Below are 25,090 nucleotides of genomic sequence, written 5' to 3' on the forward strand. Positions count from 1 at the left end.
TAAGATAGTCCACGATCCATGCCACTAGGTATGAGTCTACTCCCATCTCTGTCAGCTTGTCCCTAAGGAGCAGAGGTTGGATTGTGTTGAAGGCGCTACAGAAGTCTAGAAACATAATTCTTACAGCACCACTGCCTCTGTCTAAGTGGGAGAGGGATCGGTGTAGCATATAGATGATGGCATCCTCCGCTCCCACCTTCTCCTGATATGCAAACTGCAGAGGGTCAAGGGCGTGTTGAACCTGTGGCCTAAGGTGGTGAAGCAGCAGCCTCTCCATGGTCTTCATCACATGTGATGTCAGAGCAACAGGCCGAAAGTCATTCAGCTCACTAGGACGTGATACCTTTGGGACTGGGGTGATGCAAGATGTTTTCCAAAGTCTCGGGACTCTCCCCTGTTCCAGGCTCAGGTTGAAGATGCGCTGTAGAGGACCCCCCAGCTCCGATGCACAGACCTTCAGCAGTCGTGGCGATACTCCATCGGGACCCGCTGCTTTGCTGGCACGAAGTCTCCTCAGCTCTCTGCTCACCTGTGCTGTTGTAATTATGGGTGGGGATGTCTCTCCTATGCTGGTATCAGCAGAAGGATGTGTGGAGGGTGCAGTACTCCGAGGTGAGAGTGAGAGTGGGTTAGGGTGGTCAAACCTGTTAAAGAAGTTGTTCATTTGGTTTGCTCTCTTCACGTCTCTCTCGATGGTGGTACCCCGCTTCGAGCTGCAGCCAGTGATAATCTTGATCCCATCCCACACTTCCTTCATGCTGTTATTCTGCAACTTCTGCTCCAGCTTTCTCCTGTACTGCTCCTTCGCCGCCCTGAGCTGGACTCAGAGTTCCTTCTGCACGCGCTTGAGCTCATGCTGATCAGCGTCTTTAAAAGCCCTTTTCTTCTGGTTCAAAAGGCCCTTGATGTCACTTGTAATCCATGGCTTGTTGTCAGCATAGCAGCGTACAGTTCTTACTGGAACTACAATATCCATACAGAAGTTGATGTAGTCAGTAGTGCAGTCAACAACTTCCTCAATGTTCTCACTATGTGATCCCTGCAGGATATCCCAGTCTGTAGTTCCAAAACATTCTCTCAGAGTATTCTCAGCCTCCAGGGTCCACTTCCTGAATGATCGTGTGGTTGCAGGTTGGACCCTCACTTTTGGTTTGTAGTGAGGCTGAAGCAGAACCAGGTTATGATCTGCTTTCCCAAGCGCAGGCAGCAGGGTGGCGCTGTATGCGTCTTTAACGTTTGCATACAGTAAATCAATAGTCTTATTTCCTCGGGTGTTACAGTCCACATACTGGTTAACGTCCACATGGTTAAAGTCTCCAGCGATTAGCACAAGCGCCTCAGGGTGCTGCGTTTGTAACTTAGCAACAGCAGAATGGATGATGTCACTCGCTGTCTCCACGTCCACCCGAGGAGAGATGTATACAATAACAACAATGACGTGTCCAAACTCTCTGGGCAAGTAATAGGGACATAAACTTACGGCCAACAGTTCGATGTCCCTGCAGCAAGTGGAGATTTTGACGTTAACATGTCCAGAGTTACACCACCGTGTATTAACATAGAGAGCGAGTCCTCCTCCTTTGTGCTTCCCACAGATACTTGCATCTCTGTCCGCTCTAACTGTGCTAAACCCGGGTAGCTCCACGTTAGCATCTGGGATGGTGTTAGTTAGCCACGTTTCACATAAACACAACAAACTGCATTCTCTGTAGGTTCTGACATTTTTCACCAGCGCAGCCAGTTTGTCGATCTTATTTGAGATTGAGTTCACATTCCCCAGAATCATAGAAGGCACCGAAGGCTTAAAACGCCACTTTCTCGCAAGCCGCTTCATTTTTAGCTTAGTGCCCGCTCTGCTGCCACGATACTGCCTTCTTACCTCGTCGGGTAAATAGGGAACCACACCGGCACTGGCATTTGTTCTCAGCGCTCGAAGTTGAGTACTTGAATAGGCGAGTCTCGGCGTGTAAAAATCCATGCCCACGTTGTAAAAGTAAGTGTGTCCAGTGAACAAATCTACATAAAATAAAGTGATAGGAGTGATCAATAAATAAAAATAGAAAAATAAAAGTAGAAAAGTACACATACACATACAGTCATACACGGAGCTGCTGAAAAGGCTGCCACTCTCGGCGGCACCGGATGTACATTAATTACGATTAATACGACAAGCTCAGTTATTGGACACACTCTGGACCCTTTGGACACAATAGCGAAGGAGAGAATTAAAATAAAACTGTGCCATTATGAACAATAGTGCACATCTTCTCTCTGACACACTAACACTGAGTACTTTCAGCCAACAAAGAATTCAGCAGAAGTGTGCCAAGTGTACTAACAGCAATACATCTGCGTAATGCCTCGCTGTGACAGTGACCGAAAGGTCAGAATTTGTCTATCTATCTATCTATCTATCTATCTATCTATCTATCTATCTATCTATCTATCTATCTATCTATCTATCTATCTATCTATCTATCTATCTATCTATCTATCTATCTATCTGCCACCCAGGCCACCATGTTTAATGCAATTGTCCAAAAAATAGAACACAATAGTACATACCTTAATAGAGTCCGGATGGTGTTTCTCAGGCATAGTGCCCCCTCTTAGCCCAGCCCCAGCAAGGTAGGCAAACATAACTATGAGGTCATGGACTCCGGAGAGGGTGTTGGCGTTGGTGTGAAGTGCCCCTTTTTGGTGTAAGATGGTGAACTTGTTATGCTGAAGGCTGAGAAACCACCTGCTAATGTGGGGATTGGATTCTTGGTGGGTGGTCAGCCACTGCAAGGGAGTGTGGTCCATCACCAGGGTGAATTCCCATCCCAACAGGTAGTATCTCAGGTGGGTAATGACTCACTTTATAGTAAAGGCTTTCTGTTCAACCACTGTGTACTTCTCCTAGTTCAACAACTTCCAGCTATGGCACATTATGGGGTGTTCAGCTCTGTTGATCACCTGGCTGAATACAGCGCTGAAGCTGGTGTCTGAGGTGTCATTCTGGAACAGGAAGGGATGACAAAAGTTAGGAGCAAGTAATAGAGGCACTATAGGCATTATGGGGTCTGAGAAGTCTATCCACCAGATGCTGGAAGACTTCTGGGGCCCTGTGCAGCCCAACAGGTAGGACCTGATACTGCCTGTGGGAAATAGGGGTGCTAAACACAGTCTTTTATTTCTCTGAATTCATCAGGGGGATCTGCCAATAGCCCTACATCATGTTGAGAGTTGACCGGTGTTGGGCATTACCCGGATGCTCCAGGATGTCATCCACCCTCACAATGCAATAGGGATCGAAACAGGAGACCTGGTTTAACCAGTGGAAGTCATTACAGAAGATCCAGCTTCTGTCCAGTTTTGAGGTCATTACAATAGAACTGCACCAGGGCCTTCACTATCTTTGCTAACACCAAGGTCCAGCATACATTGAACCTTCAACTCTACCTCTGCCTTTTTCGCCTCCAGGAGCCATACAGGTGTTCCTGTATTACAACTCCTTGGTTAGTTACAACGTCGTGAGTGATGAGCGCTGTTCTGCGTGGTTTGGGATCTATTACGTCCCCTATGTGGGAAATGGTGGTGGCTAGCTCCTTTCATTGTTGGTGTTTGAGGCTGTCCCTAAAATATAAATTGTTTGGCATCCCCAAATAGCAACACCATAGAAGTGTCTTGCACGTCATTCCTACCTCAGTCGTGTCACAGTGGTTAGTGGTTAATGTGATACATGCATTCCTGGGGTCAACAGTTAGGCTGGTAAACCAAGCAGTCTATGAGGCCTTTGCACTCCTTGACCTCATTTGGACCCTGCCAGTGGGTAACAAGCTTTGAATGGGTTGTAGGGACAAGGACCTTCACTCTTATCTCTTTAAATGAACTCATGAAGGTGTGTGCCACAGTTGTACAAGTGTGCTGCCCACTGTCTCCATATGCTTCTGTACCAGAAGGAGTTTTTTTTTTATCAAAGTGGCCATGTAAGACCACAATATATTCAAGAATGTTGTGGAAGGAGGGGGATAGTCAGTCTGCTTCTTTCAGGCTCTGGTCATGTTTTTGAGAGGACCAGGTGTGCTTTTTCTCCTCCAGTCTTTCTGTCAGAAGGGCTGGTCTGTCTTTCGACAATTTCAACACGCTTCTCCTTGGTTCCCCAGGATTGTTGGTGGACAGTGTGCAATAGGTTGTTGGGAAGGGTGTGAATTAGAAAGTCAGCCTTGATGATCTCTATGACCTGATTCACTACCAGATTGAGTGTCTGAGCTGTGGCTGAGCATTTGAAATCAAAATTCCAGTCCTGGCAGCACTGAAGTGAGCCCATAGCGAGCAAGGATCTCAAGTTTTAGTGTTGGGTAGTTAGTGACATTGTGCTCTGCCATGTCATAGTAGGCATGCTACACTTCTCCCGACAAAAAGGGAACCAAAAAGTGTGTCAATTCCCATGACAGCCAGCACTGATGGGTGGCTTTGTGGAACCCCATGCATAGACAGATCTGTTCTTCTGGGTTTCTAGTAGTTCTTATCCAAACACAAACCAGAAGTGAGTGAGAAATATGAACAAACACTTGGAAAAGGTGCAAATTATACTGTCCTTTATGATAAAAAAGGATGCAAAGAGAAAAAACAATAATAAAAAAATATAGTAGGTGACATGCAAAAGTTATTTTTGCACAGGCCTGCAATGACATACACACACCAAAAAAGCAGAGGTGTAAAATAAAGTACTATTTATAAATATATACAAGTCCTGTACTGTATGTCATGCAGTCAAATAAATAAAAATGCAAAAAGAAATAAAGGTTTGCTTCCAAAAATAAATTCAATCCAGTAAAAAAAAAACCAAAACAATAGTTCCAGTGAACTAATGGCATTCCTCTCTTCATTTCACCCATCTTCTTCCCAGATTGCTTCTTCCTGGTTCTCTTTCACATATTTTGTCTGTCCATACTACACCTCTAAATGACCTTTAGGTTGAATCAGCCCAAAGACAATACATCCTTTAGTGACTACGATGTTTTATATCACCACCTTTGCTACATGCTACATGTGCTCCTCCAATACCCATCCTTTGTAGCGATGCTAGCCACGCTACGCCCTATCATACTATGGTAATCTATTGCAAATTTCTACAAAATTTTCACACATTCGTCAGCTTTTCAGCCCTCTGCAGCACTGTCTGTTGCCGTGGCTGTCTTTCTCCCTCCAGCAATCTTCTCAGCTGTAAATAGTCAGCTATCCTACCATGTATGTGAAACCTTTACCTGCATGATAATGTGGTGAAGTGCCAAGGCACTATTTCTTTTTAAAAATCAAAAGATAAGTCTCTGCATAGTTCTGAGGCCTCATTGAAACAAGTAGTTTCCTGGGCTTGTCCCCTTACCTGATGGGTTGCTTCAGCTGCTTTGTAGTGTGCCTTTTCCTCGGTCAGGTCGACCTATAGGTTAGCCACTTGAACTTGAAGATGGTTGACCTGTTCAGTCAACTGCTGTACCATTTCTGTCAGGTCTGCTGGGTCCGACATTCCTTACTGGCAAATACTGCCGATTATGCCTAGATTAGATAAACAGAAAAATGACTGGGGTCCCAAAGAAAAGTTGGGGTGCCAAATAGGCCACCCCATTTAATGGAATTGTCCAAAAACTGAACACAAACAAACAAGGGCCATTGTTTTTATTGTTAGAAAAGTTTATGGTCTCGCAGACATTCACCCTCTCACATAGATGCTTTGTGCTTGTTCAGATTTCAGAAAACTTTGTTCTACTTGCCAAAAAAATTTATGGAATAATTCCGTTTTTGGTGATAAAATATTACAAATCACCATAACAGACAGCGACACAACTAATACAGATAATGTATATATTAATCAAGTCTGTGTATTTATATTTACTTTCTACTGTATGTTACAAGATTTTCTAAATTCCAAAAATACTCGACAAGAAGGAAATCTATTTTCTTCACACTTGAGGAAAAGTGATAAACTGTAAATATACAGTTGCAAAATTAACTTTCTGGATGGATTGTCTCTGGAAATTACCCCATTAAGACTGAAAAAGAGGTTATGACCCAGTCACTAATTTTGCTCAGCAGTAAATCCACAGAGGACAGACAAGCATTTTAATTTTGACATTATCTTAATTTATTATCTTACACTTGGTATTGCAGATGTCATTTGAAAAATTATGAGGTAAGATATTGCCAAGGGCCAGCCTGGATGAATCTCACTTTTGTTTTCAAATTATGGCTGTTTTAAATTAATTTGACCTGCTTATGCTGCCTTCCCTTGAATGTCATCTAAGGACAAACTTCAGCTCTGGAGAGCTTTAACCTACCTAATCTTTAGAGTACCTCTGCAGTTAATATACTTTAAGAGAGTTTGATAGCAAGCCTTTAAATTTTTTCCTGCCACCCCTCCTTATAAATGGTAAAATACTGTGATCATCAAAAGAACTTTAATATAAAAGTAATGGCCCAATATACTGTAAAGGATGGGATCTGTACATTTTTTCAAATATCATGTAAGAGGCCACAAAAGCTTCTAAAATTTTTTACTCTTATTAAAAGTCTAATTACAACAAATATTTATTGCAAATGGATTTAGTAACCAATGTTTACTATCCTTCCACAGATAATTTATTTATATTATGAGGTCATAACAATATTTCAATATTCATATTCATATAATTTTCTCTGAATAATACCAGCAAACCTCCATCCTGTCATCGTACCACAGTACTACTATGTTGCAAATACCTGTCTCTGTTCTTTCCTTACTACCTCCTGGACCTCATGGACTGACTGTCTGTGGCTTCTAGTTGGAGCAGAACTTTGAAACACAGACTGCATTTTGTTTACCCTTGGCTTTCACAGCAGGTAGCCTTTTGGTGGATTAATACTTGCATATTGAATTAATTTAAATATTTTCCCCTTCTTAATAGCCTTAAAAAGAGCCTAAATTCTAAAGCCTAAATGTACCAATGAAAACCAGGTAGTGGTTACAACTACTCTTGTTGGTCACTAAGTTATTTAGTGAACTGATGTTAATTGTGTTGTTGTCTGAAGCACTGCACATCAATGTCAGCTAGACCAGTGTTTTTCAACCTTTTATGGTCTTGTGATCCATTTTCACCTTTTTGAGTTCAATTTTGACCTACAGGCAGCCATTAAAGAATGAGGGTTTGTCCCCCTTCTTGAAATGTGTGCAAATATATGGGGTGGGGAGTAAGTGTGGGGTCCCAGTGGTGGAAAGGGAAAACATGTTGTGCAGCACTGTCAATCACTTCAGCACTCAACAGTAGCTGAAATGGCCACTTGCAACCCACTGATGACAACCTGCGACTCACTAAAAAACACTGAGCAAGATGGCCTGGTGTTAATGTTAGAAATTGAGTTTTGGCAGTATGATAGACTGTAAGGCCAGTCACATTTGGTAAATTAGCAGGCAGCTACTTTGCTGTCACTAGTGCTACTGAAGTTGTAAACCAATGCAGTGTTGTAAATTTAAAGAATGGCAACTTTCCTCACAAGCTGATATTTTTGTACAATTTCCTGCATCCTCCTCCACCACTGCATTTTTTTATTGCTTAATCCTTGCTGTCTCAGCACCATCTTTCTTTGTTTCTTTACCTTTGGTATCCATTGTAAAAGGGTTATTTGCAGTGTTCATGCCATGTTCAGAATGGATGGATAGTTTTATTTTTATTTGCACTGAGTTGTAGCATTTGTGGAGGAGGTACCTCCTGTTCCCCTAGAATGGATACCTTAATACAAAGCAGCATTATACCACTTGGAGAGGGGCCATCTTTTTATGGATTTATCAAAAGCATGTAAATTTTTTTATGAGAATTTGAAAAGGTGTGCATGACAGCTCGGCTAGAAATGTCACTGGCCTACCAGGAAATCTTCCTGTGTTCCCAATGGCCACTCTGTCCCTGCCTGTTCTCCATCCAACCTATGCCAAATTGGGAACAGTCAAATTGCTCAACTAAGAAAGTTACATGCAAAATACATGTCAAATAGTAATGATAAATGCACATTTTAATTAAAAAAAAAAAGATTGAATTAAATAAATACTGTATTAAGGTATTGCAAAGTAAATATTGAGATATTCTGCCCATTTCCAATTTATCCCCAATAAAGTGGGCATTCTTGCCAAAAACATAACTGAGATCCCCCAGCCAGTAAGTTATAATAGTAATAAAAGTATAGTTATGTAATGCATGTCTTGCAATGAATTACTTTGAAAAAATACACACATAAAACACAAGGTGAAACAGTAAGTTAAGTAAATTAGATAAGAAGAGGAAAACTACAATAATTGGTAGAAAAATAACTAAAGAAAACATTTGAATGAACGAAAAATAGTTTTAGCCATGCTCTTTGAGGATTTTGATGCATGTTTACAGTATTTAACAGTAGTTTTCTTCCTTGATTATATAGTTTTCTGTTTATTTTTTAATACATCTGATAATTAGTTTTACCTTTTGTTATAGTATAGCTTAATGTTTGCTATCAAGCAAATAAAGCACTGCATGTCATTTAATTCTGAAATAAAATGTTATTTGAATGTTTGCATTTTTTGCTTTATTATTTGGTCATGTTACAGAACAGAATATTCTCACTTTTTGTTCAGTTATTTAGAGAACTATATTTATTTGTCCCCATGGGGTTATTTGGCTTTTTACATAAGTTTTTAGTACTAGGGTGTTTAAATACAGTAAATAAATACAATAAATATACACACACTTTGGTCTGAACACACCCAGATTGACTATAAAAAAGAAAATTAAAAAGAATGAAAAGTTCTGACTGGGGCGGCACGGTGGTGCAGTGGTACTGCGGTGGTGCAGTGGTAGCGCTGCTGCCTTGCAGTTAGGAGACCCGGGTTCACTTCCCGGGTCCTCCCTGCGTGGAGTTTGCATGTTCTCCCTGTGTCTGCGTGGGTTTCCTCTGGGCGCTCCGGTGTCCTCCCACATTCCAAAGACATGCAGGTTAGGTGGACAGATGATTCTAAATTGGCCCTAGTGTGTGCTTTGTGTGTGGGTGTGTTTGTGTGAGTCCTGCGGTTGGTATGGCACCCTGCCCAGAACAGGTTCCTGCCTTGTGCCCTGTGTTGGCTGGGATTGGCTCCAGCAGACCCCCGTGACCCTGTGTTCGGATTCAGCGGGTTGGAAAATGGATGGATGGATGGAAGTTCTGATTTGGCTGTCATAGTCTTAGTGAGGTATTATGCAGAGGTATTGCTGTTGGTATAAAGGAGCCCCAGTAATGTTTCTTGACACACTTCTGCTGAATAATTCATTGGCTGAAAGTACTCAGTTTGTCAGAGGGAAGATGTACAGCATTGTTCATAATAGCATTCAGCTTGGTGTAATTCTCTCCTTAGCTACTACATTCCGGGGTCCAGAGTGCGTTTATAGCAGCAGCAGGTATATGATAAGGTATCAAAGTTAAAATGTTAAATGCCAATCTCTTACATCCAGTTAAGACGAGAGAGAAAAAACAGTCAAAATTAAGCAAAACCCTGAAAAAAAGAGTAATGGTAGCAATCCTTCAAAGATTACACATTTCAGATGACCTCACAGTAGTATAAAAGCCATGAAAGCAAAACTAAACAAAGCAGCAACAGCATTCAAGTTACTTCTTTTTGCGATCAAAGCAATAGCTAAAATCATAAATAATTTGAAAACTGTGGTCTTGACCTAATTGTAAAGAACAAAGGATTCCAGTATACATTCACAGTGCCTGGTCCGGATTAAATTACCTTACACCCTCATTTATGTCTGTAATAGCTGCACTTTTAATGGATTTGTCTTCCATCTCACCAAGGTAAGTTTGCAATCTGGGTTTTCTTTAAGAGAATTTAAAAATGCACCATGAATGTGGTAACTGTCTGTGGCTGGCTTTTGGCTAATTTCACACCACTTTGAAAAATGTTTTATTATAAACTACCTTTATTTTAATGTTTACATTTTCATTCTAAAAGAACCTAAATATTTACTGTCCTTATGATGAAAAATTAAGATTTGTCTTAAAGTAAATTTGAAATTGTTGTTTTGGTTTTTTTTTTTGGTTTTAAACCATGAAACATTTGAACACTTTTATCTCTATTTTGAGTTGTTCAAAATTTTTAATTAGTACTATGTATGTGTGTTTAAATATTTCAACAGTCTGCTGTTATTACATTATCAGATTTATATTTCTGGAGAATTGTAGCATTTTTGAGTGTGAAAAAATAGGTACAGTTCAATATTGTGGATGGATGGCATAGTGTTTAGCACTGCTTCACCATCAATCCAGTCTTTAGGATTTAATTCCCAGCACTGTTTGCAGTTTCTCAAGTGCTCTGGTTTCCTCCTGGCAAATTTAAATTGGCCCTGTTTGAATGTGTATTGGACAGCCCTGAGATGGACTGGCACCCTGTCCAATGCTAGCCTTGTTTTGCATCTGGTGCTGTATAGTTTTTCTCTAGCTCCTTGTGTGGTTGGATTAAATGCATTTGAGAATTGTATGTTATCTTAACTATTTCAACTTGTTGTTTTTCACATGCATTTATTTAGTATATTGAAATCACAGATATTTATCAATATGGGAAAGGATTTCCTTAATGTGCTGGTTAAGACAAATGTGAATTTGTTCAACTTGACAGGTGTGCTATTCTGGTAAATTCCATGAAAACATAATCCAAAATCCCAAAGTACCCAATTAAGATATTGATTTTTTTTCATTTTTCTTTTTATTTGCAGAAGTCCCAAAAACTGATAAAACATTTGAAGAACGTTTGATACTAAAGACATTTCTTTTGAAATTTGTGAACTCATATGCACCAATTTTCTATGTTGCGTTTTTCAAAGGAAGGTAAGATGTTAAAATAAACATTGAAACTAAATTAAACATGTAGTTCTTAAATGCTGTAGAACACAAATTACCGTTAAACTAATGATGTTGATGAACACTTTCTTCTACCTTTTTTGAACTGTTGACCAAGGCTAACTTACGGTCCCAACATTAAGCCATCATCACCTACACTGCACAATAAGTTTCCCAACATGCCAGTATCCATCTGGTCCAACTGCAGACTACAGGTCTGTTTTTAGAAACTCCTCAATTTCACTCACTCCTCCAAACTACACAAAACTTCAATCACATGTGAAACTTTCAACTGCCACTATCAATAGTTTAATTTTTAATTGGATTATCACATGGCACAGGCAGAGCTTCAGAGAAAACTTCCTTCCCATTTCTGTCCATGAGATTTTTTCTATCACTTTAAATTAGTTTAGCAGAATTATTGGCCTTGGTGTTTCCTGTGTTATTTGTTCTTATGTGGGCTCTCCAAAGGAATCTGTCCTAACTTGGTTAAATATGTTAGTCACACTCCTAGGAAGATATGCTACTTGTACACAAGTTTAACAAGATCACGTAGAAGCCTGTTTGTCATTAATGCACCTTTGTGTTTTATCCCTAATAAACAAATTGCACTTCCTGAGCAAGTACTTCAACTCACCAGGTGAACCCACAAGGTAATTCTGCAACCTGAGAGATATCAGAGTCGTTATTCACCTCCAAAGATGTTCAGAATGACATTACCTCCTTTTAACCAATGTAGTTCAGTATGTACCTAATTTGAAAGTAATCCATCTGGCATGCAGCTGATTAGCTTGTCTTTGCACTGTGAAATTAAATTTGAAATAATAAGAAATGATTTTACATTTCAAAATAAAAACTGGGTAATAAGCATAACAGATGCCTCTTCCTTTCCTACATTCAAAATTCAGCAACCATTGTCTTTAGATAAAAGAAGTAACTGGCACTTACCCCAACAACCAGGATTCTGACAATCTGCATATAAGCAAGAGTGACACCTCATTGGTGTAACTGTTTTTCTTTGAAAGTGTTTAGGAATAAAACATAATCCAAACCTATTAGTTTTTTAGGCCTCTCCGTACAGCTAATTTATTTTTTCCTGAAATCTAATACTGCTTGCAATGTGCTCTTATGTGTAACAAATTCATTGAGCACTCTAAACAGTTTTACATGTTACCATTACTTTGTGGTATTTCTAGTATGAGTAGAACCTTTCATATGCCTTATGTCACCTTGGGATTACTTCATAGTGCTCCAAAATACAACAGTTACATTTATAATTTGGGGTACAAATATTCACCTTTAGATGTCTCTAAGCCTTTTCTGGCTTATCACTTTGTATGCCTTGTAACTACATTTCACTTCCTAATGTTTTTCCTTGCGCTTGATTACTCTTAGTGCGATGAGTTAAAAAATTTAAATAATTAATCCACAGTCTCTTTCAGCAACACTGTCTCCACCTGTTGCTTTCTTCTTACTACACATGTAGTTAGACTCAACAGATTTAGATTTAGTTCTAAATAAATGAAAATCCTGCATCTATAAACATTGTTTTTAAAACAGTGATATATGTCTTTAATTAGAACAAAGAAATTTATTTACTAATATTATAGGTAAAATCAAAACCTGTAGGCATGTATAAATGAACAAACAGCTACAGTGACATTAGTACATTTTTTATTAAGTAATTTAATCAGCATTGATAGGATTCTTGAAAAATGAAACTTATCTTTATATGTCTTTGTGCATGTTTAAAAAGGAGATAGGGTGGAGGTGTTGGTGAGGTATTACAGCAGGAACAAAATATGCAACAAAGACTTTCACAAAACCATTTTACATGTCTAAGGATTGTGGGAGCTTTAGCACACTGGACAGCCTGTGGAGAAACATCAGTAAATATAGAGAAACTGTAGTATTCAAAAATATTTTCAGATTATGTTTTGCTACGACTGACCCAGGTATAAGTGATGCCAACCAGACAATGAGAAATGCAATAGATGATATAAGAAACACTGCCTTTTTAAAACACCTGTATGTGACAGATACAGAGACACATGTCAATGTGATATAACATGGCATGGTCATTTCTTACTCATGCTAATATATGGAGCCTTTTGTGTCTCTATTTCTCATGTTTTTGTTTTCTCTTGACTGTAAAATTACTTGATGTTTTCCATTTTGTCTCCTTGGATATGGCACTTCACAAGAAAAGATAAATGGTTTGTTGAAGAAGATACAATCATAAAGCAGATAGATAGATAGATAGATAGATAGATAGATAGATAGATAGATAGATAGATAGATAGATAGATAGATAGATAGATAGATAGATAGATAGATAGATAGATGTGGGGGAGGAACGATCTCCTCAGTCTGTCAGTGGAGCAGGAAAGTGATAGCAGTCTGTCGCTGAGACTGCTCTTCTGTCTGGAGATGATACTGTTCAGTGGATGCAGTGGATTCTCCATGATTGACAGGAGCCTGCTCAGTGCCCGTCGCTCTGCCACGGATGTCAAACTGTCCAGCTCCGTGCCTACAATAGAGCCTGCCTTCCTCACCAGTTTGTCCCGGCGTGAGGCGTCCCTATATATATTTTATTACTACTCGTGCAGTACCAATTGTAATAGACGTACAGTAACGGTCTATTTACATTTACAGATTTGTGGGACGACCTGGAGATTATGTCTATGTTTTCAAGCATTACCGTATGGAAGAGGTAAGAATCCTATGAATATTCTGAAAGGACTAAATGTACCATTCTGTGTAATGACAGCTTAGTAAGAATTGTTTGGTTTCCTTGTTGTCTCATTCTTAACAGTGTGCCCCTGGTGGATGTCTGATGGAGCTTTGCATACAGTTAAGCATCATTATGTTAGGAAAGCAGCTTATACAAAACAACCTTTTTGAAATTGGCATTCCGTAAGTATCCAGTTCAGTTTTCCCAAATAATTGTTTTCAGTTAAAAAACATGTTATTTACTTCTGCTGCCAGCAGTTAAGTTTATATATTATTGTTTTTTATCTACTTAAATAATATTCTCAAGTTAATTCATTTCATGTTTAAGTCTTGCAATTTGAATTCATTCTTCTCTAAACTTAAATAATTTCCACATATTTTAAATATTAGAATTGTTTTCTTTCCTTGGAAAAAATGCCTTTAGGAGAGTGAAAATTTCACTTTAATTTTATTTTGAACAATTTTGTTTGGCATTACATTTTTACAATGGGAAGCAATTATTCTGTCATAATACTGTAAAGAAATTGCTAATCACGGTCTGGCTGGGCAAGTCATGCCTTGTAGGATTATGGTGCATGCAGGAAATTCTGTACAATGCTTTTCTTATCCAATTTGCTGTTTATATTTCCTGAAAAGAGCCATGGTAGCAAAAGACTGAGCCCATCTGATCAGGTTTCCCTGTCCACAGCAACACTCTCCACCCTTACACATAAAGTTTTCATGGACTTCAAGGCTAACTGTGAGAAGAGGCACTGCTCTGCAGTGAGGTCCTCTTGTAGTACATATCTCATGATATTCTCATCATATAAAATACAGGTTGATAGGACTGCTAGACTTTCATGATTTTTAAATATTTATACAAAGAAAAATAGTCCACTGTTCCACTTCACCTTGATTAAATTTGAGATCCATCTCAACTATTATATAAACATCTATTTTAAATAAAGTAATAAAAAGCATAAAATAATGTGATAAACATTTCTGAGTTATACACTAAATTATCAAATTAACTCATTAATAAAGCTTTTAAGAATAACTCAAATACTACAAAATAATTTTAGGAACATCTCTATTGTCGTTGTAACCCATATACAGTATCTGTATAAACATGTGAATTTCAGATCACATTTAGCATATGGTTCATGTTCTCCACCCACAAGTAGTGAGAGAAAAATAAACTAAAGTGATCATCAAGCTAAAAGAGTGATTCTGAAACTTTCCTTCTTGGACATATATTTCTGCTTGCTTCCATTCTGGTTAATTTGTTATTCAATTTTTTTTTATTTGCTCAGAGATACAGTATCACTCTGCCCAGGATTGGTGCCAAACTAGCCAAAGATGAAGCTACTATAGACTGCCCTCAATGCTGAATCTAAGTCTTTTTTAACTTTTGGGATTAATACAGGAAATGTATTTGAGTACTGTAGTATTCATACAGTATTTCATTTTTTTTTTCTCAATATTATTACATGAAACACAATGATGATGCCACACTGTAGAAAGCATTATCTACATTGTTAAAGAAAAAAGAAAATAAATAATTAAGGTTAATGATCCAAATCATTTATATACAGTATTTTAAAAATAGCAGTGGCCCTAGCAATGACACTGTGAAACACCACTCTTAACATTAGCCAATTCTGATAAGGTTTCTCACAGAATCACCCTCTGCTTTCTGTGTCTGAACCAGTTCTGCACCCATCTAAAAACATCACCCTGAACTCCCCCTTCTTTTAGTTTGATGCCCAACCTCTCATGTGGCACCTTATCAAACGCTTTCTTAAAGTCCAGATAAATAATATCACATGCTCCACTTCGATCATATCCTTTTGTTGCTTCCTCATAGAATTCCAGCATGTTAGTAAAAGATGACCTCCCTCTTCGGAAGCCATGCTGACTGTGTCTTGTAGCGGGTCCACAGCTCACGTCAAAAAGGCCACTTTTAAAATAAATAATCACCGCACGCGTGGCTTAGCGAGGGGGCGTGGTGGTGTGTGGCAGATCGGTTCCCGGGGTGATTCGTGATGCAGTCGATCTTCGCTTAAGTGCACAGGTGAGCAGTTGTCCAGATCAGTAACTGTTCCCGGGAGCTGCTGATTGCCACAGCTGATCCTCGTCCCTGTGATATATAGAAGCATGAGGTGGCTAATAAGGGAGGAAAAAGAAAGAAAAGACGGACGGGGGTTGAGGAGGAGAATACGGCAGGAAAAAGGAGGGAGAAAGCAGGTGCAGGAGAGAAGGAGAATGAATGAATGAACGAACGAGCAAGCAAGCGCAGGCTCGCGCCGATAACAAGCAGCTGGGAGAGGCGAGCCCAAGTTGGGTGTTTAGCCGGCACCCAAGGGCCGACAGTAGTGGTTGCTCCTGCTGAGCAATTGTTTGGAGCAGGAGTGTCTGGGAGAAGGTTGGCTCGCCGCAGCAAAGGCAAAGTGAGTCAGAGATTTGGAATAGAAGCCCCCAGCATCCTTGTCGCTGGGGAGCCCAAGTCTTGGTCTAGGTGAGCAGAACCGGAGCCAGGGATCGGAAGGCCACCAGACCAGTAGAGCAAAGAAGGTCAGCTGCATGTAAGTTGACTCCCATGGTGCACAGCATGGATGGGAGTAACGGGGGAGTCACCAGTAAAAGAAGGCACCAGGCTTTGTTTTAAAGAGACTGCTTCCAGCCATTGTTTTAACCTTGTTTTTAAAGGATGTTTTTTTTCTATTGGATTTTAACCTCCACGTTTCACCTCTGTTCTCATTGGATTATTTATTTAAAGAATCAATGCACTGCACTATTTATTTGAACACTTGTTTTGTTGGTTTTAAAATAAAAGTACTTGGCACGTTTACACCATCCCCTTGTTTCATTGTTATGCCTCACTGCCAAGGTCATCGGTGACATTACATATGGTGTTGGGTTCAAGGGCTCCCAAAAGCAAGATTGGAGTGTGGAGCGAACCCGCATCGTCACAGACTGTTCAGCAGAACTCCTGTACTTGCCATCTGTTGCTTAATCTTATCCTTAATAATTCCTTCCATTAATTTTCCTGTGATGCATGTTAAGCTTACTGGCCTATAGTTGTTTGGATCTGTCTGGTCACCCTTTTATATAATGAGATATTTGTCACCTTATCTGGTCCTGAAGATTTGTTTGATTTCAGCCTATTTAAGCTGAGCAGTACTTCTCCCTCTACAATTTCCAAATCAATCAGTTCCTCCTTACCAGTCCCATTTACTGCTGGGAGGTTATCTGCTTCCTCACTTGTGAAGACCTCAGATAAATGCTTTATTTAGAGAATCCATCATTTCACGGTCTGTATTTTTTAATTCCCCATTACTATTCCTAATTCACTTCACCACTTCCTTCACTGTTCTTTTATTACCGAAATACTGACAGAATCTCTTTGGGTCATCTTTCGCCTTATCTGCTATACTCCTCTACATCTGTGTTTTAGCCTCCCTAATATCATTCTTAATGGTTGCCCTCATGTTCTCATACACCCTACTATTCACAATGGAGTTATTAGTCTTATACATCATATACAGTTTTTTTCCTTTGCAGCTACTTTTTCAACTCTTTATTAACCCACTACAGTGTTTTTTTACATTTTCTATTAATTCCAGAATTAAGTATGTACTTGTCCTTCATTACATATAAAACATTTTTTTAACCTTTTGCACTGCTCCTCGATGGTCTCCACACTGAAGAGCTTATCCCAGTCTGTCCTCCTTAGATGCTGCAGCATTTGCTCAAAAATTTCCCTAACAGTTTTAGTGTTTGCGTCCTCACTCTTCTAAAACACTGAGAACTGTATTCAGTCTCCTATATACCCTCAATTCTATCCTGATTATAGAACACAGGCTTCACCCTGTATTGGTGCTTTTATATACTGTGTTAAAAAACAGTCACTGGTTACTTCTAAAAATTCCTGCTCTTGTACTCTGCTATCTGCAAGGTTATCCCATTTAATATTCTGATATTTAAAGTCCACCATGTCTATAATATCCCCCTGTTAACTTGCATTTTTAATATTACTAAAAAGATGTGTGTTAAAATATTTTTAATGTGTTACTCCATTTACTTTTATGTTTAAACATTGGGTTAGAATTTACATTACCACTAATTTTTATTTTTACACTGTTTATTCCTCCATGTACAGTTCTAAACCTGGCCTGTCCTAAACTCCTTGCTCCCCATTCCCAAGTTTACACAACCCTTGATTAACCTACTTATAAGCCTTTCCAACAAATTGGTGTTCCTCTGGTTCTTCATTATTACAGACCTAGGTGCTGCTCTAATGAATAGCATTGAAACAATGGACAAATGCCTTTTTGCAGCTTTGCTCATTGTTAAATCCACTGCACATCTTGTACAGATATCTCCCTTTGAACCAGTTGCTTTCCCAAGATTGTAGTCATTGCTTAGAGTTGAAACACTGGACTACTGTTCTGTAGACCTTCTTTTTCACTCTTGCTGATACCCGTCTGTCACAAATTACCCCTGACACTCTTCTCCACCCATTCCATCCTGCCTGCACTCTCTTTTTCACCCTCTTCCACAATCCCCATTACTCTGTATTGTTGATCCCAAGTATTTAAACTCATCCAACTTCGCCAACTCTACTTCCTGCATCCTCACCATTCCACTGACCTCCCTCTCATTTACACACATGTATTCTGTCTTGTTCCTACTGACCTTCATTCCTCTCCTCTCTAGAGCATATTTCCACCTCTCCAGGGTCTCTTCAACCTGCTCCCAACTATCTATATTACTAAACCACAGTTTAATTTATGCACGGACGGCGGACGCACCGACATGCATGCGCAGTGTGCCGTGGCGCCCCAGAGTCAAACCCAGCAGCTTCCCAGAGTCGATAGGTGGTGCCTGAACAACACAACCTGTGAGCTCAACGATTTGTAATACAAAACCGAGCCCGTAGTTCCCAGAGTCAGTGCGTGGTGCCCAAACACCACAACCTGTAAACTACACCTGCTCTAATCCACTGTGCCAGCAGTCAGTGTGTGTAAGTTGGAGTATGCTTCCTAACAGTAAACGACTTCTACATAACGACACAGCCACAGAACAACAAAGACGAGACCGCATGGATAAAAACAATACAGGCTCCTACGACGCGCTTCAGACACACCAGAAGCAAAGACATCACGGCTCCACAATGAAAAAGCTCAACTAACGGAAATACAAAACGAGCCCGTATGGATAAACACAATGAACGAACGCGCCCACAACACGCTTCTGACACAGCAGAGGCAAAGGAGTCACGGCTCCAAATGGAAGGAGCTCAACGATTAGTAATACAAACACGAACCCGTATGGCTACGACCTGTAAACGAGCCCGTATGGATAAAAACAATGAACGAAGGCGCCCACACAAAGAAACCACTTTAGTACAAATATGTTTATTTAATTAAATGAAAACTTTACCATGGCTACGACCTGTGAACTAAACCTAAGGTAAAGCGTGCACGCCAGGTTGTACAGCCGCCCGAACGCGACCGCCCACACCACTGCATATACCACGTTCGTTTAGTAATGTAGCCCTCCATGCCCGGATCCGCCGCCATGGTCACTTCAGCACGCGAATCTGCCGCCATCAGCAACCAACTTCTCGCTGACGATACAGCCATAGAAAAACAAAAAATAGACTGCATGGATAAAAACAATAAACGAAGGTGCCTACAACTGAGTCACAGCTCCAAAAAGAAACTGCTTTAGTACAAATATGTTTATTTCATTTCATGAACTTTCCCAGGACGCACCCACCCTTCATGATATTTCATCCCTGCAAGTATCAGAGGGAACAGAAAGTGATTGCCATTCTTGGATTTGTGATTCTTTCGAGAATCGTGGGCTTGCTGGTTGCTACAGACCACAATGTCATCAGCAAACATCATAGTCCACAGGGACTCCTATCTAATCTCCTCTGTCAACCTGTCCATTATCATTGCAAATAAGAAAGGGCTCAGAGCTGATCCCTGATGTAATCCCACCTCCACGTTGAATGCATCCGTCGCTCCTACTGCAGACCTCACCATTGTCACACTTCCCTCGTACAACTCTTACTGTACAACTCTTACGTACTTCTCTGCCACTCCCGACTTCCTCATACAATACCACAGCTCCTCTCGAGGCACCCTGCCATATGCTTTCTCCAGGTCCACAAAGACGCAATGCAGCTACTCCTGGCCTTCTCTAAACTTCTCCATCAACATACTCAGAGCAAACATTGCATCTGTGGTGCTCTTTCTTGGCATGAAACCACACTGCTGCTCACTAATCATCACCTCACTTCTTAACCTAGCTTCCACTAATCTTTCCCATAACTTCATGCTGTGGCTCATCAATTTTATTCCCCTGTAGTTACTGCAGTACTGCACATCCCCCTTATTCTTAAATATCGGCACCAGTACACTTCTTCTCCACTCCTCAGACATCCTCTCACTTTCCAAGATTCTATTAAACAGTCTGGTTAAAAACTCCACTGCCATCTCTCCTAAACACCTCCATTCTTCCATAGGAATGTCATCTGGACCAACGGCCTTTCCATTTTTCATTATCTTCATAGCTGTCCTTACTTCCTCCTTGCTAATCCGTTGCACTTCCTGATTCACTATTTCCACATCATCCAACCTCTACTCTCTCTCGTTCTCTTCATTCATTAGCCTCTCAAAGTACTCTTTCCATCTGCTCAACACACACTCCTCGCTTGTGAGTACGTTTCCATCTTTATCCTTTATTACCCTAACCTGCTGCACATCTTTCCTAGCTCAGTCCCTCTGTCTAGCCAATCGGTACAGGTCCTTTTCTCCCTCCTTAGTGTCCAACCTCTCATACAACTCATCATACGCCTTTTCTTTAGCCTTCGCCACCTCTCTCTTCACCTTGCGCCTTATCTCCTTGTACTTTTCTCTACTTTCTGCATCTCTCTGACTATCCCACTTCTTCTTTGCCATCCTCTTCCTCTGTATACTCTCCTGTATTTCTTCATTCCTACACCAGGTTTCCTTTTCCTCCTTCCTCTTTCCAGATGTCATGTCAAACACCCTTCTTGCTGTCACCCTTACTACATCTGCTGTAGTTTCCCAGCTGTCTGGTAACTCTTCACTGCCACCTAGTGCCCGTCTCACCTCCTCCCTAAACTCAACCTTGCAGTCTTCCTTTTTCAACTTCCACCATTTGATCCATGGCTCTGCCCTCACTTTCTTCCTCTTCTTGATCTCCAATGTCATCCTACAGACCACCGTCCTATGCTGCTTAACTACACTTTCCCCTGCCACCACTTTGCAGTCTTCAATCTCCTTCAGATCATCTCTTCTGCAGAGGATGTAATCTACCTGTGTGCATCTTCCTCCACTCTTGTACATAACCCTATGTTCCTCCCTCTTCTTAAAATATGTATTCACCACAGCCATGTCCATCCTTTTGGCAAAATCCACTATCCTCTGACTTTCTTCATTCCTCTCCTTGACACCATACCTACCCATCACATCATTTTATCAGTGCTTGTTTCTCTAACTCAAAAAGTCCAGAATGGGGTGCTTCTGCCTTTCAGATCCTTTTGGAATCTTGCATTTCTGTTTTCTCAAGGATAGGAGCTCTGAAGAAGATATCTTTTTAATTTTTTTACATCTGAGAAAAGCTGAGTTTTATTGAAGATTAAATAAGATTCATTTTATGTTTTGTACGTCGTTAAGACTCCAATGCAGTTTCTACAAGTTAATAGATAAGGTGTGCTTGGAAAAGAATTGTTAATTAGTTTTGTTCATGCAACACAGATCTCCAAACATGACAATATGTAAAAGTGTACATGGCAGTACAGTGGTTGGCACTGGTTTGGGTCGCAGGCCAATCAAAGGATTTAACACGTTAGTAAAAAAAGTAAGAGTTCATTGAACTGAAATCTACACAGCAGCTGCATTTTAACACTATGTTAATATTATGCATCTTATTCAGTGTTTATAATGCACTGTAAGCAATATGCATCTCAGAACTGAAGTATACCATTACTGTGAAATATTTTCAGACTACTTAGGAATGGGTTTGATGGTAAATGCTATAAAATTAGAGCTTTTAACCACTGCTAATATTAAGAACAAAAGAAATTTGACAAACAAGAGGAGACCATTCAGTCCATCAAGCCAGTTTGTCGAGCTAATAGCTTAGCTGTCCCAAACAGCTTAAAACTATATATATTTATTTGTTTACTTTCATTAATGCAGACTGCAAAAATATTACACAAAAAAGTGTTAAAAAGAATGCATCCAATTATTCATCTTATAATCATGCATTTTACCTGGAAGCATTGCACTAACATGCATTACCTGATATACTGTACTAAATATGATCCATAACTGAACAATGATTTAGTTGTTTTGGATACTTACTATTTGGATGCCATAGGTGGAAGGAAACATATTAACCTGTGCAAATACCTGACCTCCATGATCTGATCACACAATTGTGAGACAGCTGTGCAATTAATAGCCCATCATGCTCATATTTAAGCATACTCACTTGTCAATGCCAGTTTCTCATTACACTGATTACCAAGGTTTGGAGAAGAGGAATGATTGTTGGAGTACACATGCCTGTGACGATGCGGGTTCGACTCCATGCTCCCATCTGCTGTTCGGGAGCCCTTGAACCCGTCACCGTCGGTACTGCTACCGATGAGCTTAGAAGTGAGGCAATAACAATGGAGCAAGGGGATGGTGTATAAAAGTGTCAAGTGCTTTTATTTAAAACAACACAAAAGAAACAAGTGTTCAAATTAAAGTGCAGTGCCTCCAAAAAGAGTCATTCATTAAATAAATAATCCATAAAACGAAAGTGACACATGGAGGTTAAAAACAATAGAAAAACAATCTTTAAAACAACGAGGTTAAAATAGCACAGGAAGCAATCCTTTAAAAACACAAAGCCCGGTGTCTTCATTTACCATGGCGGCTCCCCTGCTACTCCCATCTGGGCTACTCAACAGGAGAGTCGCCTACCAGCCTTTCATTCTGGTCCGATAGCCCTCCAATCCCTGGCTACGTTGGGCTCCAAACCGGACCGAGACTTGGGTTATTTCCCCAGCGGCCAAGGCGCTCAAGCTGGGGCTAAACCAGCCCAAAGCCTCCTCGACTCCCGTTCCTTTCGATGGTCAGTCGTCTCCTCTACTGGTCACTCCAGCTCCTAAATCGCTCAGCTGGAGCGACCGCTTCCTTCAGCCCCACCGAGTGTTGGCCAAACACTTTTTCTCACTCGAGCCTGCTCTTGCTCGTTCACTCTCCTGCACCGGAGTTCTCTCTCTCTCTCTCACTTCCTGCTTTCTCCAGCAGCCTCCATCTTTCTTTCTCTTTCTTTTTCATTTTTTACCCTCAGCCGGCTCGCACTTCTATATATCAAGAGGGCATGGCAGCTGCAGGGCGGCATGGTGGCGCAGTGGTAGCGCTGCTACCTCGCAGTTAGGAGACCCGGTTCGCTTCCCGGGTCCTCCCTGCGTGGAGTTTGCATGTTCTCCCCGTGTCTGCGTGGGTTTCCTCTGGGCGCTCCGGTTTCCTCCCAAAGACATGCAGGTTAGGTGGATTGGTGATTCTAAATTGGCCCTAGTGTCTGCTTGGTGTGTGGGTGTGTTTGTGTGTGTCCTGCGGTGGGTTGGCACCCTGCCCAGGATTGGTTCCCTGCCTTGTGCCCTGTGTTGGCAGGGATTGGCTCCAGCAGACCCCCGTGACCCTGTGTTCAAATTCAGCGGGTTGGAAAATGGATGGATGGATGGCAGCTGCAGCAAATTAGCAGCCCCAGGAACAATCACGGATGCGAGCGGTCTCTCACCTGTGTACTTAGGTGAGAAATGCCCACACTGCAAATCGCCCTGAGAACTGCTTCAGCCACACAACCACCATGCCCCCTCACTAAGCCGCGAGCGCAGTGATTATTTATTTTAAAAACTGGCCTTTGATGAGAGCCATGGACCCACTATACCACAATGCCCAGACATTCTGTGATGAGGATGCTAGTTATATTTCACAAGGAAGATTAGCTTAGGTGATCCTGGCAAGGAACATGGCAGGTGGGAGTATGGTATTAGCTTTTGAGGCATAATCAACATGGAAACCAGTAACTCTTTGATAATGATATCTGGGCATTATTTCAAACTGGAAGATAAAATTAGCAACTCTACATGAAAAAAACTGTAAATGTTATTCTAAGGCAGAAGAAATAAGGTATAGGTGTACGATCCTTAATTCTGTTCCTGAAAATAAATACATTTGTCATCCACCAAAATATACCTACTGGCTAAATACAAGTTTCCTGTTGTCTGTAGTTTTGGTGCAGCTGTTTTGTCTTGCAACCACTTTCCTTGCCTGAATTATGTACACTAATCTGTTTAGAATAAAGTAAACGCCATGAATGAATGAATACATAAATAAATAAAAGCATTACTGACTAATCATGTTCATTCTCTCCTATAATGTTTCTTCTAAATCAGTGACGATAATGTCCTGAAGTACAGGATGAACAACAAAAGTAACAAACTGTATGTTACCAAACTTTATTACCCTTAAACCTATTATCATTAATATGAATTTCAAAACCTTTTTATTATTTTTAGGAAGTTGAAAAAACTATACAGGAAGCTGAAGGACAAAGATACTGAACCAGAGGAGAGTAATTCCCAAAAAAACAGGGCTCCTAAGCAATGGGACCTGGATTATAGCTTAGAGCCATTTACTGGGTTGGCACCAGAATATATGGAAATGAGTAAGAAAAAGTCTTATTTGTATGCCTGTACTGTCAGAAGGTTTGGAATTTAATGGATAGATAAATGGATAAATTAAGTTATAAACCAAAATGAGGTCTTTGACATTTATTACTAAGAATGAGTAGGAAGATCTGCTGTAACTTTGTAGATGAGTAAGGGTCTCACACAGAGAAGAACAAAGACATATTTAGATGGAAAAGATTATAAGGTGTACATTTTTCTTCATCGTTGAACTTGGTCCTGATAAACGGTATGACCCAGTGAAACTGGCAAGATTTGAAACAATGCATAGAGCAATAGGATTAGCCTGTATTATCTGCATATGCCTACCTTCTAAATACCACAAACCCTATTTGGGGCAGGTCTAGTGAATGTGAGGCTATTGCTTTCAAGATGATATCTTGTTTTTGCAGTGGCACAATAATATAATAATGTTGGGATTTAGGAGTGATTTTACAGCAGCACATAATTATTTTTTAATTCAATTTGGATTCGTAATTTATATAAGATTTATTTATAAAGTATATACTGAATATCAGTTTACACGATACTTAACAAATGCCTTCATGGCCTCACTAGTTACTAAATAAAGTTTAGACAAATTGGCCAACTGATTTTGCTCTATACCAGGGGTTGCCAACTCTGATCCTGGAGGACCACTGTGGCTGCAGGTTTTCATTCAAACCCTTTTCTTAATGAGTGACCTGTTTTAGCTGCTAATTATCTTCTTTTGAACTAATTTTAATTGACTTG

At 40.3% G+C, this 25,090-nt stretch overlaps 2 protein-coding genes across 4 annotated transcripts in view; one reads left to right on the forward strand and one right to left on the reverse strand.

Moving 5' to 3' along the window:
* The window catches only part of LOC114652500 (anoctamin-2-like), a 406,460-nt gene that overhangs the window by 331,876 nt on the left and 49,494 nt on the right, over positions 1–25,090 (forward strand). For all 3 annotated transcript variants that reach the window (XM_051920300.1, XM_028802904.2, XM_051920313.1), the window contains 4 exons: positions 10,734–10,845; positions 13,513–13,570; positions 13,673–13,773; positions 24,188–24,336. In XM_051920300.1, coding sequence (XP_051776260.1) covers positions 10,734–10,845; positions 13,513–13,570; positions 13,673–13,773; positions 24,188–24,336 — 420 coding nt within the window. The remainder of the gene's footprint in view (positions 1–10,733; positions 10,846–13,512; positions 13,571–13,672; positions 13,774–24,187; positions 24,337–25,090) is intronic.
* The window catches only part of LOC127526150 (uncharacterized), a 260,787-nt gene continuing 256,102 nt past the window's right edge, over positions 20,406–25,090 (reverse strand). Inside the window, exon 2 of the mRNA XM_051920676.1 lies at positions 20,406–20,471. The gene's annotated coding sequence lies outside the window, so the exon portion shown is untranslated. The remainder of the gene's footprint in view (positions 20,472–25,090) is intronic.

Source organism: Erpetoichthys calabaricus, chromosome 1, assembly GCF_900747795.2.
Source record: "Erpetoichthys calabaricus chromosome 1, fErpCal1.3, whole genome shotgun sequence".
NCBI classification, from domain to species: domain Eukaryota; kingdom Metazoa; phylum Chordata; class Cladistia; order Polypteriformes; family Polypteridae; genus Erpetoichthys; species Erpetoichthys calabaricus.